Source organism: Sebastes fasciatus, chromosome 1, assembly GCF_043250625.1.
Source record: "Sebastes fasciatus isolate fSebFas1 chromosome 1, fSebFas1.pri, whole genome shotgun sequence".
NCBI lineage: Eukaryota > Metazoa > Chordata > Actinopteri > Perciformes > Sebastidae > Sebastes > Sebastes fasciatus.
This window is the reverse complement of record NC_133795.1, coordinates 13,216,292-13,231,121: the sequence shown is the minus strand read 5'-3', so window position 1 is coordinate 13,231,121 and position 14,830 is coordinate 13,216,292. Positions and strand designations below refer to the sequence as shown.

The following is a 14,830-nucleotide window of genomic DNA, read 5'->3' as shown; positions in this document are numbered from 1 at the left end:
TGAGACTTGACATTTGTTTTATGTTTTTTTTTAAAGACAACAAAACACAGAAATTGTCTGATTAATATTTTACTCAAAATTGCATTGCATCCCCTCCCAAAACAATTTATTCTTTTAAAAATATAAAAGACGGTGGCAGAATTAAACTCAGAATAACAGTATGTAATTAAGATGGCATGAGAAGCACCATCCCTATTTGGCATTGCATTTAAATCTTCAGGCAAGTCTGATATAGCTATCCAATTTTCACAATGTGTTTTTCAAAGTTATTCTTCTCTATGCGATACTCTACAGTTGTGGCAGAACTTTGACTCCTACGTGTCTTACAGTTCAATTTGTAACAATTTGTGACATTTAAAACATGTTATAGTATTAGATGTCAAAGTAAATACAACATACACCTGTGCAAAATGTGTATTTCAAATCTAAAACAAAGCTTAAAGGAGCTATAGACCACATTCAGAGCATGAATATAACAGCAAACAACTGTTTGTTAAGTAAAGATATAGTGGAATAATTCGGCATCTCTTTGAAACTGTTGGCCCTCCCCGTTTCTTCCCCTCCCTCCCTTAGTGTTCATGTCCCACTGCTAATCGCCGCCGCTCTGCACCGTGCACAACCCGGGCTGGGCGTGCACGGGAGAGCGGTGCTCATACGGTGGTTACCACTGATACCACAGTTGCCCAAGCTAGACTGCCCCGGTGAGTGTGAGCTAACCCCCAATAACACTGTTAGCTCTTACAGCACGGTTGTCGTTGTTAGCACCATCAGCTTAGCCACCTTCGTGTTTGCTTGTGACATCAGAGGTGCGAGCCGTGTGCAGACTCTGAATTTCGTATATAGCTCCTTTAAGAGATGCCAAACAGCACTGCAGAGAAAAGGTAAGAGCTCAAAAAGGTAAAATATAGTGTACACAAGAACATCTTTATATATTAGCTTTGTTTATCTTCCCCTCCACCCTTGACACAAGAGGTGATACAGAAAAAAACAGCATAGCTGGGAGCAAGCAGAATTGATCATTTTCAGTTTGATCACACATAACCTCTGGCAAATCTCTATTGGTCATATTTTTTTCAAATATATACAGCTAGATTAATTTTATGTTGTATACAGGTATACGGTACAATGCACACACTGCCATTCTATCTTCGGCATCCTTCAGTATAAATATTTATGGGGTGTGGATGGAGACAGCCAACAGTGTTACCCTACAACAGAATGATACCACGTGACCCAACCGGCTCTCTCCTCTGTAATAACTGGAGTAGATTCCGGTTGCCCTTCATGTCTGTAGTGCACACAAATTATCAAAAGGAGGAGTTATGTTCCCAGTCACCAGAAGGGGGCAGCACTGGCTAGTCTTTCACATGGGTCCACAGGGCCAATGGGGTTTCATCAGTCAGGTAATCCAAGAGGTGTCCCCCCCCCCAACAAGGATTAGCACATGACCACGGAGGTGAGTCCAACCCCAGCCTGTATCAGTTCAGTGTCCTTTCCAGTCCAGTCTGACTCTATCATTTCAAGAAGACAACGTAGACAGCCATGGCCAAACAGGTAATCGCCACGGCAATGTGAAGCCGCGTCCCAATTATCGCAGCTGATAAGGGAGATGGAGGATACAGAGGATGAGTGAAGAAAATTACAGGTCAACTACAAACATACAGAATAAGGAGAACATAGCAAACCATGTAAACAGATGTGTTATCAGTGAGCCGAGTGTTGTAGTGTTGTAGACAAAGACGAGAGTCAAACATTATAGTGTGCTCTAAAGCTGCAATGATTAATCGATTAGTTGTCAACTACTAAATGAATCGCCAACTATATTCATAACTGATGAATCAGTTTGAGTAATTTTTTAAGAAATAAAGTCAAAATTCTCTGATTCCAGCTTCTTAAAATGTGAATATTTTCTGGTTTCTTTACTCCTCTATGACAGTAAACTGAACATCTTTGAGTTGTGGACAAAACAAGACATTTGAGAACGTCATCTTGGGCTTTGGGAAACATTGATCAACATTTTTCTCCATTTTCTGACATTTTACAGACCAAACAACTAATTGATTAATCAAGAAAATAATCAACAGATTAATCAACAATGAAAATAATCGTTAGTTGCAGCCCTAGTGTGGTCTGTAAATATTTGTGCATCTGTTGTTTTGATTATGTATGACAGAACACTACATTTTAAATGAAACGATGAGTGAGAATAAGTTCTGACTTTGAGCTTTAAGGGTTTTTACATGTGTTTACCTCTCCATACATAGGCCTTTTTCAATGCGGACATTGTTACTTCTTATAGTAGGGAGAGCACAGGTGGAACTAACAACATTAACGATGGATTGGTTCCATTAAAGTATCCCATTACGCCAATGAGCCAGCTCTCCCCAGAAAAGAATGTACAAAAGATGTCAAAGATGACTTCTTAGCCCCTTTAAGATTTAATTTTGATGAAAATACTTGTTAAAGAATGAGTTCTCAAGTTTTACGTAAAGAGTGCTGCAGGAATGAATCCTAAAACACAGAAATGAGTTAGCATTTCACTCGTCTGGAAGTCAATGGGTTTTTGAATGGGTTTTTAGTTCGATGCCTGAAATAAGGTCTGTGATTAACACAAGCTGAAGAGATTTTAATATTTTGTTCTACGATATGAAATACGTCAGTAAATATCCCACTTGTGAATTTTGAAGGCTTTATGTGTCTTAAAAAAGGCTGTTACTAACAAGTGGCTAAATGACACTACTGAACGTCATCACGACGACTCGTCCGCCTTTACAGCCTTGTTGTGTATACTCACGTGACCGTGGTGTAGTTCGTTTATAGCCTAACGTTAACTTTTTTTACATCAGGCGATTGCATTTACACTTAAAAAATCATAAAAATTGGTGTTCATTTGTGAAGATTATCTTGCTGAACAAAACGTGTAAGTATCATAAACGTGTGTTTGTCACAGAGCTTATTTTCTGCATTAATCCAAAACCCAATGGAAAAACCCCATTGGCTTTTGTCGAGGGAACCAGGGCGAAGCTGACTTCCTGGTTGGTCTACAAAAATCACTCTATTCCCAGAGGGACATTTTGGGTTGAAATCACAGGTGTGTGTTGAATTAGCATATTGCTAATTCTTTATATATTATCTACCTTTGTAGAAGACGCCCCACACTCCTTTCTTCTCGGAGAGCAGCCAGCTGTTGATGCGAGGCACCTTTTTGAGGTATGCACAAGTGCAGATGAACAGCAGCCCGAATACCAGGATGCCATCGAAAGAGTACACTATGGAGGAAGGGGAAGATAATATCACACAGTCTGCATTACTTATTCATCACACAGTACAAAACAGAAATCTGTTAGCTGAATTAAATGAGATAAAACAATCACATAAATAGAACATTCTTGAATATGAAAAAGAGTTTGCATGCACCGTTCCACATTAACTTAGCATCATAGAATCTAAATTCACCCCGACTACAGCCAGTTGTGAGATAATCCACCTTAGAATAAAATTAACTCTTTATTGCTGCGGTACTGCACAGGTTTTAGTTTTAATTTATGAATTTGAAAAGGCCTCTTTAGAAGAACAACAAAGAGACAGACTGGAGAGAGGATATGTTGAAACAAATACTGCTGCTAAAAAACAAACACTAATTGTGATATTATGGTGATTCTTTTTAGTGTATTATCCCAAACAAACAACCTGTCATCTCATTACATCTTTTATTTATGTCTATGCCCTATTAACGTCCAGCTTTGAGGGACTAGTGTTTATGTTCCTGCTGAATTATGTCTGATATTGTCTCCACTATTTTTTTTTTTATTGTTATAAAGTGGTTACAAAACAAGTGAAGACATGTGCAGGGACATATATAAAAAAAGACCAAAATATATTATACAGAGAAAGACGAATAAAGTACAAAAACAACACAAGGGGATAAAAGCAGGTTGAAGAATGTGTATGTGTTTGTGTGTGTGTGTGTGTGATGTGGATAATGGGTGTGTGTTTGGCATTGAATGAGGCTAGATGGTCATATATGACATATGTCTACTCTTAAACACATATACTGTACACATGCACACATATTTATTTAAAGTAATTCAAACACATAGATCCTCCCTTTACCCTAGCTATATGTAACTATACAAGCTGTGTTGTTGACTCTGTTAAATACAGAATTGCTTACAGTTGCAGCATTAATGTTATTTTATATTTATCTCAAGAAGCCTAAACGCAAACAGGTTGTCTTGCCTATTTTGATTATTGTTTTGGTTTAGCTATCTGGATTTCTGTGTAGCATTAGCCACCACTGACACCCTAACGTTAGTGAAAGCTAGTTAGCAAGACACCTGATTAAAAATACAGTGTAACCCACATAAGAGGTGTGAAGAAGCTTTTCACTCAGGCAATACATATGTAACTGTAACAAACAAGTGCTGTATTAACTGTCATACAGACTAACAGTGGTGCCCAGGGCCACGTCTACAGCTAGTTAGCCTAGCTCCCACGTTAGCCTTCCACTAGCTAGCCCAACTAGCATGTCCTGTTCTGCTGCAGACACTTCCTCATCTAGTTGCACAACACAGTCAACCTACCATTTGTCATGTTCGCAGTTTGCTCTTTGACGATATATCTAATGACTCGTATTCTTCGTTTTGATTTAGCAAGAAGCCATCCTGTAGTATGAAGTAGTCTTCGGGTCGCTTCGCAGTCACTCGGTTGACATTTCCGGTTTCAGTGGATCAGCCTCGATCTGCTTTTACGTTGCGTGTGTTTTAATGTCGCGTTACTGACACCTACTGGACGAGATGAGTCACAGCTGCTCTGCACAACAACCTGATAGTTATAGCCATAAATCACTTTATTGATAAACAATATAAATGCATCTACTATTTCTATCTAAACTACTTTTATTTTATAATATAATATATATATATTATATATATAATATATATACACATATTATATATATAATATATTAAAATATATATTATATACATATAATATATTAAAAAAAAAAATATATATATATATATATAATATATTTTTATATATATATATATATATAAAATATATATAAAAATATATATATAAAATATATAGTTTGAAGAAACACCATCTGCATGTAGATGGTGCGGCTTGGACACATCATCAGTGATGAATATATATATATAATATATATATCATATATATTTTTATATATATTTTATATATATATATATATATATTTATATATATATATATATATATATATATATATATATATTAAAGGCACACTTCCTGTAAATTTGCGTCACCATGGTAACTCAGGGCAACCTTTATCTTGGTATAAAATATAAATATATATATATAAAATATATTGCATGCAACCCAACCAAGATTGCAAAAAAGGAGATATATTTGGAAAAAGATAAACTAAATTGTAGCATGTTCCTATATTATCCAGTTAATCCATGACCATGGTCACCATGAGGAAATTGAAATTCTTCAGTTATATTGTATATTGGAGAATTTGTTGCCAAAAAAAAAAATGGACAGGACTGATGATATAGACATACTGCACATGAGAAGGCAGATAAACTAATATTTGGGGCACACAGGTCTTTCATGCTCGTTTCTTACAGGGTTTGGCCGGCACACTGAACTCTACCACATGGATGCAGAACCTACAGTAGAAGGAGGACAGAAAGGCAGGATTAACAAAGTAGTGAAAATGCTGGCTCTGCTGCAGCTCTGAACCTGGACACACCTTGTGTGGTACTAGAGGGAAGGATGCAGATTAAACTGAGCTTCCACCCACACTACAATGAGCTGACACCACTGTACAGCCACCTCCACCTCATTCCCCCGAGGTCCACCGAGGAGCTGTTTGTGCTGACAGCCAGCAGCAGAATGATTTCTGTCCAAATGACGCAGAGTCTCAGCCAGTCAAGAGATTTCTGAATCAGGGTATACCTGCACTGCATGTAAGACCCATTCAAACCAACTTGTGTTACTTTACAATTGGCTCCAGACTAACCCATAAAGCATTAGCCTACACAATTTATAGTATGTTTATCTGTTATATTGTGCTCCTTTTCTCCATTGCTACAGTCTTCTGAAACATATTACTGAATGTAATATCTTTCATAATGCTTGTATAATGTATAATGTTGTGTATATACAGTATATGCTCAACAACACTTCTGACTTACTTTCCCATATATATAAGAATAGGAAAAAACATCTTACAGCCTAAATGTACGAGCCTTAGTGTGGTCTGCAGAGGTCCACAGGTATGGAATGAGATTAATAATAATTAAAACATTTCTATATCTGTGTCTGTTTTTCAAAAGAGCTTAAGGCAGCAGTTGCTACAGACATATGTTAAAGCTTGAATACCCTAAACAGCATTATCTGTGTCCAATTGCTGACCTGAGTTCACCTCAGGAGGATCATGAGAATTTCCTCATGGACCTCTGTTTGTGTGATAACAGTTGGTTCCACAACGTATAGGGATACAAAAGCCTCATGTTCCACTATCCTTATCATTACATTACATTATCCTAATCCCTCCATATGTTGCTGCTGCCTCAGAGACAACAGAAGTTTCTCTCCCGGAGGGAACAAGGCTGGAACAAAGGGTCGTAACACACCTAATAAGATTTGATCACAGGACAGTGGAGCACACCTGTTCAGATCAGCCTCGCTGTGACTGCAGCTCGCCGTGCAGCCTGAGAACAAACAGTCAGCATCTCCTTCTTCTTTTTCAGCTTCTGCAAGAGCAAGAACAGACTTTACCACATTTCTATTTTTCAGCTATGCGTCTCTACCATTGCACACAGGTAAGACTGGTTTTATCATTCCTTCTGTGGTATTTGCACAATTTTCTTTTCTCTGGCATGTCTGTAGAGATAGTAGAGCCACTAACCTCATCCTCCTTTTTATCCATTAGACATATCAATAGCTTCTTGTCTTTGAAAATATTCATCACTGGGCGTGTCTTTTAATGTGATGCACAACTCCCTCCGGCAACAAAATACTGTGATATTACTGTGTCATCATTACTGTTCTTCTTTGTGTGGGTGTGAGTTGATTCCTGTTTGACGGAGTTTAATTTGATGGTTATGATGTGCTGATGGATGGGCGGCTGAATGATCTGTTTGGATTTACATGTTGTTTCAATGGAACTGACTCACTCACCTGCTGTTCTTCATTCAGGTATCCCAAAAAATGGGTCTTCGAAACAGAAGAGGTAAGAACAATAGTCAAGTTTAAAGTCAGATTTACAATGCTTTAGTGTATATAAAGAAATAAATGACATGATCTTCACATCTGGTGAGAAAAAGAGAAAAAAAAAAAGTCACTCTTATGATATAACTTCAAAATAAGCAGCAGCCTTTTTAACATTCAGTTTCCAACAGAAGCTCTACTCATATTGTGTGTACAGGAGTGTCCTGGATAAAAGACTGCCAATATGTGACTGTGTGTGCTGGCTTGTGTTTATGTGTGTCAGAGAGACATCACTGCTGGATGGTCCCACCACGCCAGGTGACCGAGAGTCCATGACCTCATCCAACCAAGAAAGTTGCCAAATCCCATCCTGGCTTCTCACCAGCACAGAGCCATTCACCAAGAGCTGCTCTTCTGCCTCAGCAGGTGAGAAAACACTGAGCTCTGTGTGAGTAGTCAAGGAATATTTATCCGTGTTTTATAGCTTGAATCATTGTACTGTAGATGAGAAGGATTCATTTTCCAGGACTTGTGTAATAAAGCATATCAGCATTTTATCTGTCGCTGGCCTGAGTCAGAGAATCCTCTTAGGCTTCTTCTGTCCAGTTGACTGCTGTTGTGGCCGGGGATAAGCAACATGCTTAGGTGGTGTTTAACACCGATCAAGACGAAGGTACAACAACTCTGACTGAGATCACTGCTAATCTCTCATCCGGAGGGCCAGTGCTCTCACTCTCTTGTGTCTGACGAAGCAAAAATAATGTTTATCGCTGCATTAAAATCAACAGAATTTGGTTTGTCGTTCTTGAAGCAGTAAAAATCCTTGTGCTGTTCACAACAAAGTTTGTAAATTATTTTGGACAAAGGTGTCGATGATTAAAGAGGACCTATTATGCTTTAGTGCTTTTTCCCTTTCCTTTAGTGTGTCATATATTTTTTTGTGCATGTAAAAGGTCTGCAAAGTTATAAAGTCCACACCAAAGTGAGTTACTCTCCCACACAGAAACACTGCTCCTGAACTGCCTGAAATGCCTTGCTTGAAGTCCCGCCTTTTCTTCCGTAATGGGGTGATGTCACCAAGTAACATTCTTTGCCTCACAGCAAGTTTGGCACGCCTTCAAAAAAAGCTAGTTAGAGCGGAGCTGGAGCAGAGTCCGAAGAGTTTGGTTCGGTTGACCAATCAAAACACTGAAACACTGAAAAATAAAGCGTACTTTGAACATTAAAGTATGTAAACATGTTCTATCCACTTGTTCTCCAGGGATGAAGTTCGTGTTTTTTTTTTGGGGGGGGAGGTTGCTTATCTTTCCATCTTGTTATCAATATTTTTCTAATGTGTCCTCAGAGGTCTACTGCCCAGAAAAAGGCCGGAGCTGCAGTGTGTCCTGGAGCGCAGACAGAGAGAGCAACACAAGCAGAGGGAGCTGGCCCTCCGTCCTCCCTCCGACCTGCACAAGGCAGTGTTAGTTCAGAACAAGGTTATAATAGTTTTTAAATTTTAAATTAATTTTTATTTCAGTTTAGTTTTGAAATTACAATTTAATTTTAGTTATTTTCAGTGTGTTTGCTAGTTTTGGTTTAGTTTCAGTTTTTCAAAAAAGTTTAGTTTTACTTTTTATAGTAGTTTTAGAGTGTTTTTGATAGGGCCAGGTATAATGTCTCAGAAGTATGTAGCTATACATGTTTGAAGTGTCTAGGAATGGCCATTTAATCTTCACGACTTTAGTGAGGCAATTGCGGCATAGCGCCGTCTCCTGGAAGGTCGAGTCTGTTCAATTTCTGTGGTTCAATGTCACGAGAGTTGACAGAAATTCCTGCGGTCTCCTTTTTTTTCGGTGGGGATATATTATAGCTAAAAAAAATAATAATACCTAAATGAATTTACGATCATTTTTATTTTATTTTTATTTTCCAGGCAATATTGTTTCTGTTTAGTTTATCTTAAAGTAGTTTTTATTATTAGTTTTATTTATTTAGTTTAAATTTACAAAAAAATATATTTCACTGCTTGTTTTCATTTTAGTGTCAGTTTTAGTTTACTATAATAAGCAAGATGAAGAAGAAAGATGGAAAACCATGCAGCCGGGGAGAATAGTACATTTGTAATATTCTATTACTTTTTGGGGCATGTGTGAACAAGCCTGCAGATATTAGCACATATATACAATGTTATAAAGGAGGATGTCTAAACACAGATGTTTCCTGTCTTGCAGTATGAGCTGGAAGAGAAGAAGAGGTTTGAGAGCCTGCAGAACGTACCGGAGTTTGTTCATGTGAGAGGAACCCTGAAACGTAACCAAACTTTTTCCTAGTGACGACCGGAGCAAAGGCACAAATAAAGACTGTTAACGTGGAGTCCAGACAAGTTCATCCTTGATTGACAACTGCATATATTTCAGATTGTAATAATCAAAACTCATCTGTATTTTTTTTTTTTTAGTTATTATTAGTATTAGTATTTATTAGTTATTATTATTTATGGGGAGATAGCAGGTCAGCAGTAGAAGTCAAATAAAAGGGGTGTACATCATTTGAAAGCTGGGAACCTGAAGATTAATGAAATGGCTACTATGGGGTTTAACAATGATCAAAAACTATTACAATTGGGCTCATTGGATCCACAAAAGTCTCAGCTTTACAATGATATCCAATTTATACAATTTAGGGACCAAAACCTGTCCATAACTGCATGTGATTATCATAAAGTGGGCATGTCTGTAAAGGAGAGGCTCATGAGTACCCATAGAACCCATTTTCATTCACATATCTTGAGGTCAGAGGTCAAGGGACCCCTTTGAAAATGGCCATGCCAGTTTTTCCTTGCCAAAATTAGGTCCAACTTTGGACAGCTTCCTGTCAAGCTAGCATGACATGGTTGGTACCAATGGATTCCTTAGGAATACTTCTTATTTTCTAGTTTCATATGATATCTGTAGCTTCACTCTAGCTCTAAAACTGAATCTCTGAAAGCCAGTAAAGTCGGTCGAGTCTCAGAGGGTTAAGCCAAAAAGTGTGTTTTACATTTGAATCATTCCTAAATATAATGGCTATAGAAAGTTACGTTATTGTATTTTGTAGTATTGTTGAAATAAAAGCATTTTATTAAGTCCTTATGGTAGCAATTCGACTTTTTGTTGAGAATCTTACAACATGTATTCACTTGACTGTGACATATCTTTTGAAACAAGAATAGAAGTGACAAGAATACATTTAAAATTTTTAATAAAACATCCAGGGAGGCTGACCATGTACGTAGAAACAAACACTGAAATTTGGGTAGTATTGAATCGCAATCAGTGAGAAAATAGTCACCATGTCATTGTTCACAAAAACGTTAACAGGCGTCATAAAAACGAGCTCGGACGTAGCTCCTTTTTGCAGCATTCCTCAACTGTTGGTGCTCCAACATGTCGTACCCTTTAACCAACGCTGTACACATTTCACAAGTTTCGGGACACAGCTACTGACATCACAGGGTGAGTTCAGGTTGGAGAGCTTAACATCATTTAAAAAAAACAAAAAAAAACAACAGGTAATCATTGACTAATGATTTACAGACTTTAAAACTATGTTTCTTGTTTTAAAAAATGACCAAGTGCCAGCTGGTAGTCTAAGTCAAGTTTCTCAATCTGAATCTGCAAACAAACATTCACAAATAACTTGATAACTCCGCACAGTAAATGTACTGACCTAAACTTTAAAGTGTTACTGCTGCCTTGGAAATGGAAATGTCCTCACAAAGGCTCCAGTATGAGGAATAAGAAGGCCTGCTGAATAAAACACATTCAACCATTTTCTCTGACACATTCTTTGCACCTACGAACATGAAACCTTGTCGTACCATTGACCGTAAACAAAGTTTTTTTACATTTAAAAAGTGAACATTTCTTGCCCATTAATTCTGTGAATTATACATGATTACCCCCCCAACACGTTTATAAATACAAAATTCCAAACACAAGCAGCGACTCCCAGTGCGTTGTGTTTGCTACAGAATAAATTAACAATAAATAAAATACAAATAAAAATTGCTTTCACAAAAAAATTTAGACATCATGGCAGGGTAAGATTCTCCCGTCTGCACTATCTACTTACACTGAAATAACCGTAAAACATATGTCATAGTGTTGGAAAAATATTTAGCAAGAGGTACAGCAGAAGCAGCACAGACAGAGGAGAGAAATAGGCCACCAATGTGGTTAACTTGGCGGTGAGGAGAGCACTGACATGAGCGTGGGTCCAAATAACAAGGCTGAGGGAGTTTACTGGTTGAAAAGGACGCGAGGCTGAAGTTGGCTTCCTATTCTGAGCGAGTTACGGGGTAATATTTTTCAGCCATTATTACACTACCATCATAGTAAAGGCTTTAATGTTGTTTAAAACCTGATTACATCTGCGATAACAGAAAAAATGCGTGATTTCATTACTTGATCTCCATCCAGATCACAATAAACCAGGTTGAGATAAACAAAACAACAACATTGCACTTTGACTTGTCAGACCTGGACTAGATTAATATGGACTGTTTAAAGCCCCTTTTCAGATTTGTGAAAACAAAAAAGACTCATCAAACCCGGACTAGATTAACATGGCGACTTCAGAGACTGAAAGAATTGTCATTGCTTTTCCTCCATCCAGACCATATTAGACCAGGTCTAGCTCAAAAACCATTTTACCTAAATTTGTCAAACTCATTCTTAATTAATATGAAAACTCTGAAGTCTGTTTAAAACAGTAAAACATTGAGCTAGACCTCCTCTTATGTGGTCTACCAGCCCGCTCTCATTCCCAGGGCATCAAATACTGACATAGCCGTCAGCGTGTGATACCGATGCACGAGGCACCCCTTCACACCAGAACAAGAGTAGCGGTGAAGTACGGCCTGTGGCGAGCTGCCATGCAATGTCTATGAAAAGCTGCAGGCCGTTTGATTCTGCGGCAAAGTGCAGCCAAACTAAAAGTTGGGAAATGTTTAACTTTTAGTGCTTAAGTGTGGCCAGAGAGGACCCGTAGCCAATCAGTAAACAAACAGAAGGCTGTTCGTTCATGTCACATGTTCACAATGTTCAGTTTCATTTTCACTTTACAAACGTAGTAGTTTTAAGCCCAACCATGTAGTTTTTTTTCCTAAACCTAACTAAAGTGGTTTTGTTGGCAAAATCTTAAGTGAATAAGCGGCCGTATGTGACAAGTTTTGTTCTAAAATAGGCTTTCTATCAACATTAAGGCATTTACTATGTTTTATGGGACATGTTACATAACGTTAAATGGTGTATCACTGGAGAAAAAACATTATCGCTTTACTTTTTCCTGACTTGGAAGATGCGAATCAGAAGCCAACTTCATTGCCTTGTAATAAGGACAAAAATTAAGGAATGCCATCCTTCCTTTGGCAGCACTGTGAGGGCGGCACACCCCAGTCATACACGTAGGACAGTCGCAGCTTCACTTCCTCCTTGCAGAGCCGGCCGTCGCGCTGCAGAGTCTGGTGTTTTTCCAACATGTCCTCCAAGCTCTGCTTATGTGTCACCAAGTACTTGTTGTTACAACCACGCGATTTGTACTCCGTGTCAAAGCGTGGGTCATGCGTCCGCCGAACATCAACCGGTGCCAGCCAGGCGCCAAGTGACACATCCTCGCTCTGCCACGTCTTGAAGTAGCCGGCATTAAGATGCACATAACGTACCAGGTCAGCCGAGAGGATGTAGCCCCCACCCAGGGCGTACGGCAGGTAGTAGTCACAAAGCTCCCAAGAGCTTTCCCGCCACTTCCCAGCAGTTTTCACTCGCCCTCTCCCTGAGAAGAAGCCCCAGTACAACTGGTTGGGTTCTTTCCCCTTCAGCTCCTCCTTGAGGAGGTCCAAGCGAGCAAATGTGTCATCATCTGCTTTGAGGACAAACTTGAACTCCGCATTCTGGTCCAGCCAGGAGTACATGTGTAGCAGCTTGAGTGTTAAGTTTTCGTAAGAATCTCGCAAGTCAGGCAGTAAGAGCAAGTCCTTGTGCCGCCCTTGCTCTGTGTTGAGGTTCTGAAGGTCCTCGCTGGAAAGCCCCTGAGTTCCCACCACAAACATAGCCAGAACATCAGAGTCCCGCTTGGCCAGCCAGGTGCTGCGGATGATACTCCTCCGCTCTGTGTACTTGGGTCCGGTTGTGATGAGGACCACGAGGAACGCTGACAAGTCTTTGGATGTGGACGGGGGATTATGCTTCTCTGGACGGGACTGCAAAGCGTTGGTATTAGGGGCTAGGCCTGGAGGATCCTGGTGGCCCTGCTTCAGGGTTTCCGAGGTACATTTAGCCAAAAAGACCAGGACTACCGCAAAGCTGCACACAGTGCCAATGACGAGGGCCGTCTTGTGGCGGCACACTAGACGTAGCAGATTCATGGTGCTGAGTCTGGGGGTGAAAAACACAAAAGATTGTTAGCATTAATGTAATTCAAGTTACAAGTTACTTCTGCAGCAGGTTCAGTTTTACAGCTAGAGTGAAGCTACAGATATCATATGAAACTTAAAAAACCTAAGGACTCCATTGGTACCAACCATGTCATGATGCTTGGCGAGGGAAAACTGGCATGGCCATTTTCAAAGGGGTCTCTTGACCTCTAACCTCAAAATATGTGACTGAAAATGACTCTCCCCTTTACAGACATGCCCTCTTTATGATAATCACATGCAGTTTTAGGCAAAAAAACAAGTTATGCATGCAGTATGAATGGGTTATTTTCACCGACTGCATCTCAAATTAATGTTCAGGTTCCCAGCTTTCAGATGATGCACACCACTTCTATGTGACATCTACTGTTGACCTGTTGTCTCCCCCTAAACACCCCCGGTCTGTTGTAAGCAGTAATACATGAATGAAAGAGGAGTTGTTCGTTACCTTATCTAATTGGAGAGTACCTGTCCAGTGAATGATGGAGCCAGACGGGCCACAGACTGCAGCTCTGCGGAGCTAACACGGTGAGCTACCGAGAGAAGAGCCTCTGCGCACTTTGTAAACTCACTCCACTGGATGTAAACACACTCGGGCTGCTCATATTGGTCTGAACAGGAGATGGTAGAGTGTAGCAGGCAGGTTACAATAAGCAGGTTAAATCATTCGCTAAGGTGAGTTGAGTTATCCAGGTGCAGATGTATTCATCTTTTTTTTTTGTCTTTTGGTGTAAACAGTTCTGTGTGGCAGTGACGAACCGGAAGCGGAAGTGACGCAGAAGGGAAGTGAAATAACACAAAATAAAACACTTTTTTTTGGTTTTCTTTGTATAACTGCAGTTATTATTAGAATAAATTGCATATTTGCAAATTGTTTTTCTTTATTATTGTTATTATTTACTTATTTATTTATTTATCTCACTTATTATTGTAAGTATTGGTATTATTATTGTTATTGATATTATTATCATGACATCATCATCATCTTTATTATTATTCATATTATTAATATATATGTGTATGTGTATATACTGTATTATATATATATATATATATATATATATATATTTTTTTTACTCATTTATTTTCTTTTTGCTTTGTTTTTGTTCCCCCTATGCTCTGTAGATGTGTGTGTAGATATGTGTGCATGTGTACAGTATATGTGTTTAAGAGGAGATGTATGTCATATATGAC

At 38.9% G+C, this 14,830-nt stretch overlaps 3 protein-coding genes and 1 long non-coding RNA gene across 4 annotated transcripts; 1 reads left to right on the top strand and 3 right to left on the bottom strand.

Moving 5' to 3' along the window:
- Positions 1 to 53: 53 nt before the first annotated feature.
- On the bottom strand, positions 54 to 4,739 carry tmem167b (transmembrane protein 167B). Its single transcript, XM_074630268.1, has 3 exons — positions 4,584 to 4,739; positions 3,138 to 3,269; positions 54 to 1,597 (listed from the first exon to the last, which is right to left on the bottom strand). Exons 1-3 carry the CDS (start codon positions 4,591 to 4,593, stop codon positions 1,515 to 1,517), a joined length of 225 nt encoding a protein of 74 aa, XP_074486369.1. The 5' UTR covers positions 4,594 to 4,739; the 3' UTR covers positions 54 to 1,514.
- A 614-nt stretch (positions 4,740 to 5,353) lies between these two features.
- On the bottom strand, positions 5,354 to 7,412 carry LOC141777151 (uncharacterized). The gene is made up of 3 exons (XR_012595858.1): positions 7,171 to 7,412; positions 6,659 to 6,743; positions 5,354 to 5,654 (listed from the first exon to the last, which is right to left on the bottom strand). It is a non-coding gene; the product is annotated as an uncharacterized LOC141777151 (long non-coding RNA).
- On the top strand, positions 6,575 to 9,623 carry LOC141777150 (protein FAM107B). Its single transcript, XM_074651165.1, is given in 6 exon segments — positions 6,575 to 6,812; positions 7,189 to 7,222; positions 7,484 to 7,529; positions 7,531 to 7,626; positions 8,546 to 8,678; positions 9,414 to 9,623. Coding segments are annotated over 6 exon segments (432 nt in total). The 5' UTR covers positions 6,575 to 6,788; the 3' UTR covers positions 9,513 to 9,623.
- Positions 9,624 to 10,405: 782 nt separating this feature from the next.
- On the bottom strand, positions 10,406 to 14,388 carry b3galt6 (UDP-Gal:betaGal beta 1,3-galactosyltransferase polypeptide 6). The gene is made up of 2 exons (XM_074630206.1): positions 14,085 to 14,388; positions 10,406 to 13,598 (listed from the first exon to the last, which is right to left on the bottom strand). Exon 2 carries the CDS (start codon positions 13,586 to 13,588, stop codon positions 12,569 to 12,571), a length of 1,020 nt encoding a protein of 339 aa, XP_074486307.1. The 5' UTR covers positions 13,589 to 13,598; positions 14,085 to 14,388; the 3' UTR covers positions 10,406 to 12,568.
- Positions 14,389 to 14,830: the final 442 nt, after the last annotated feature.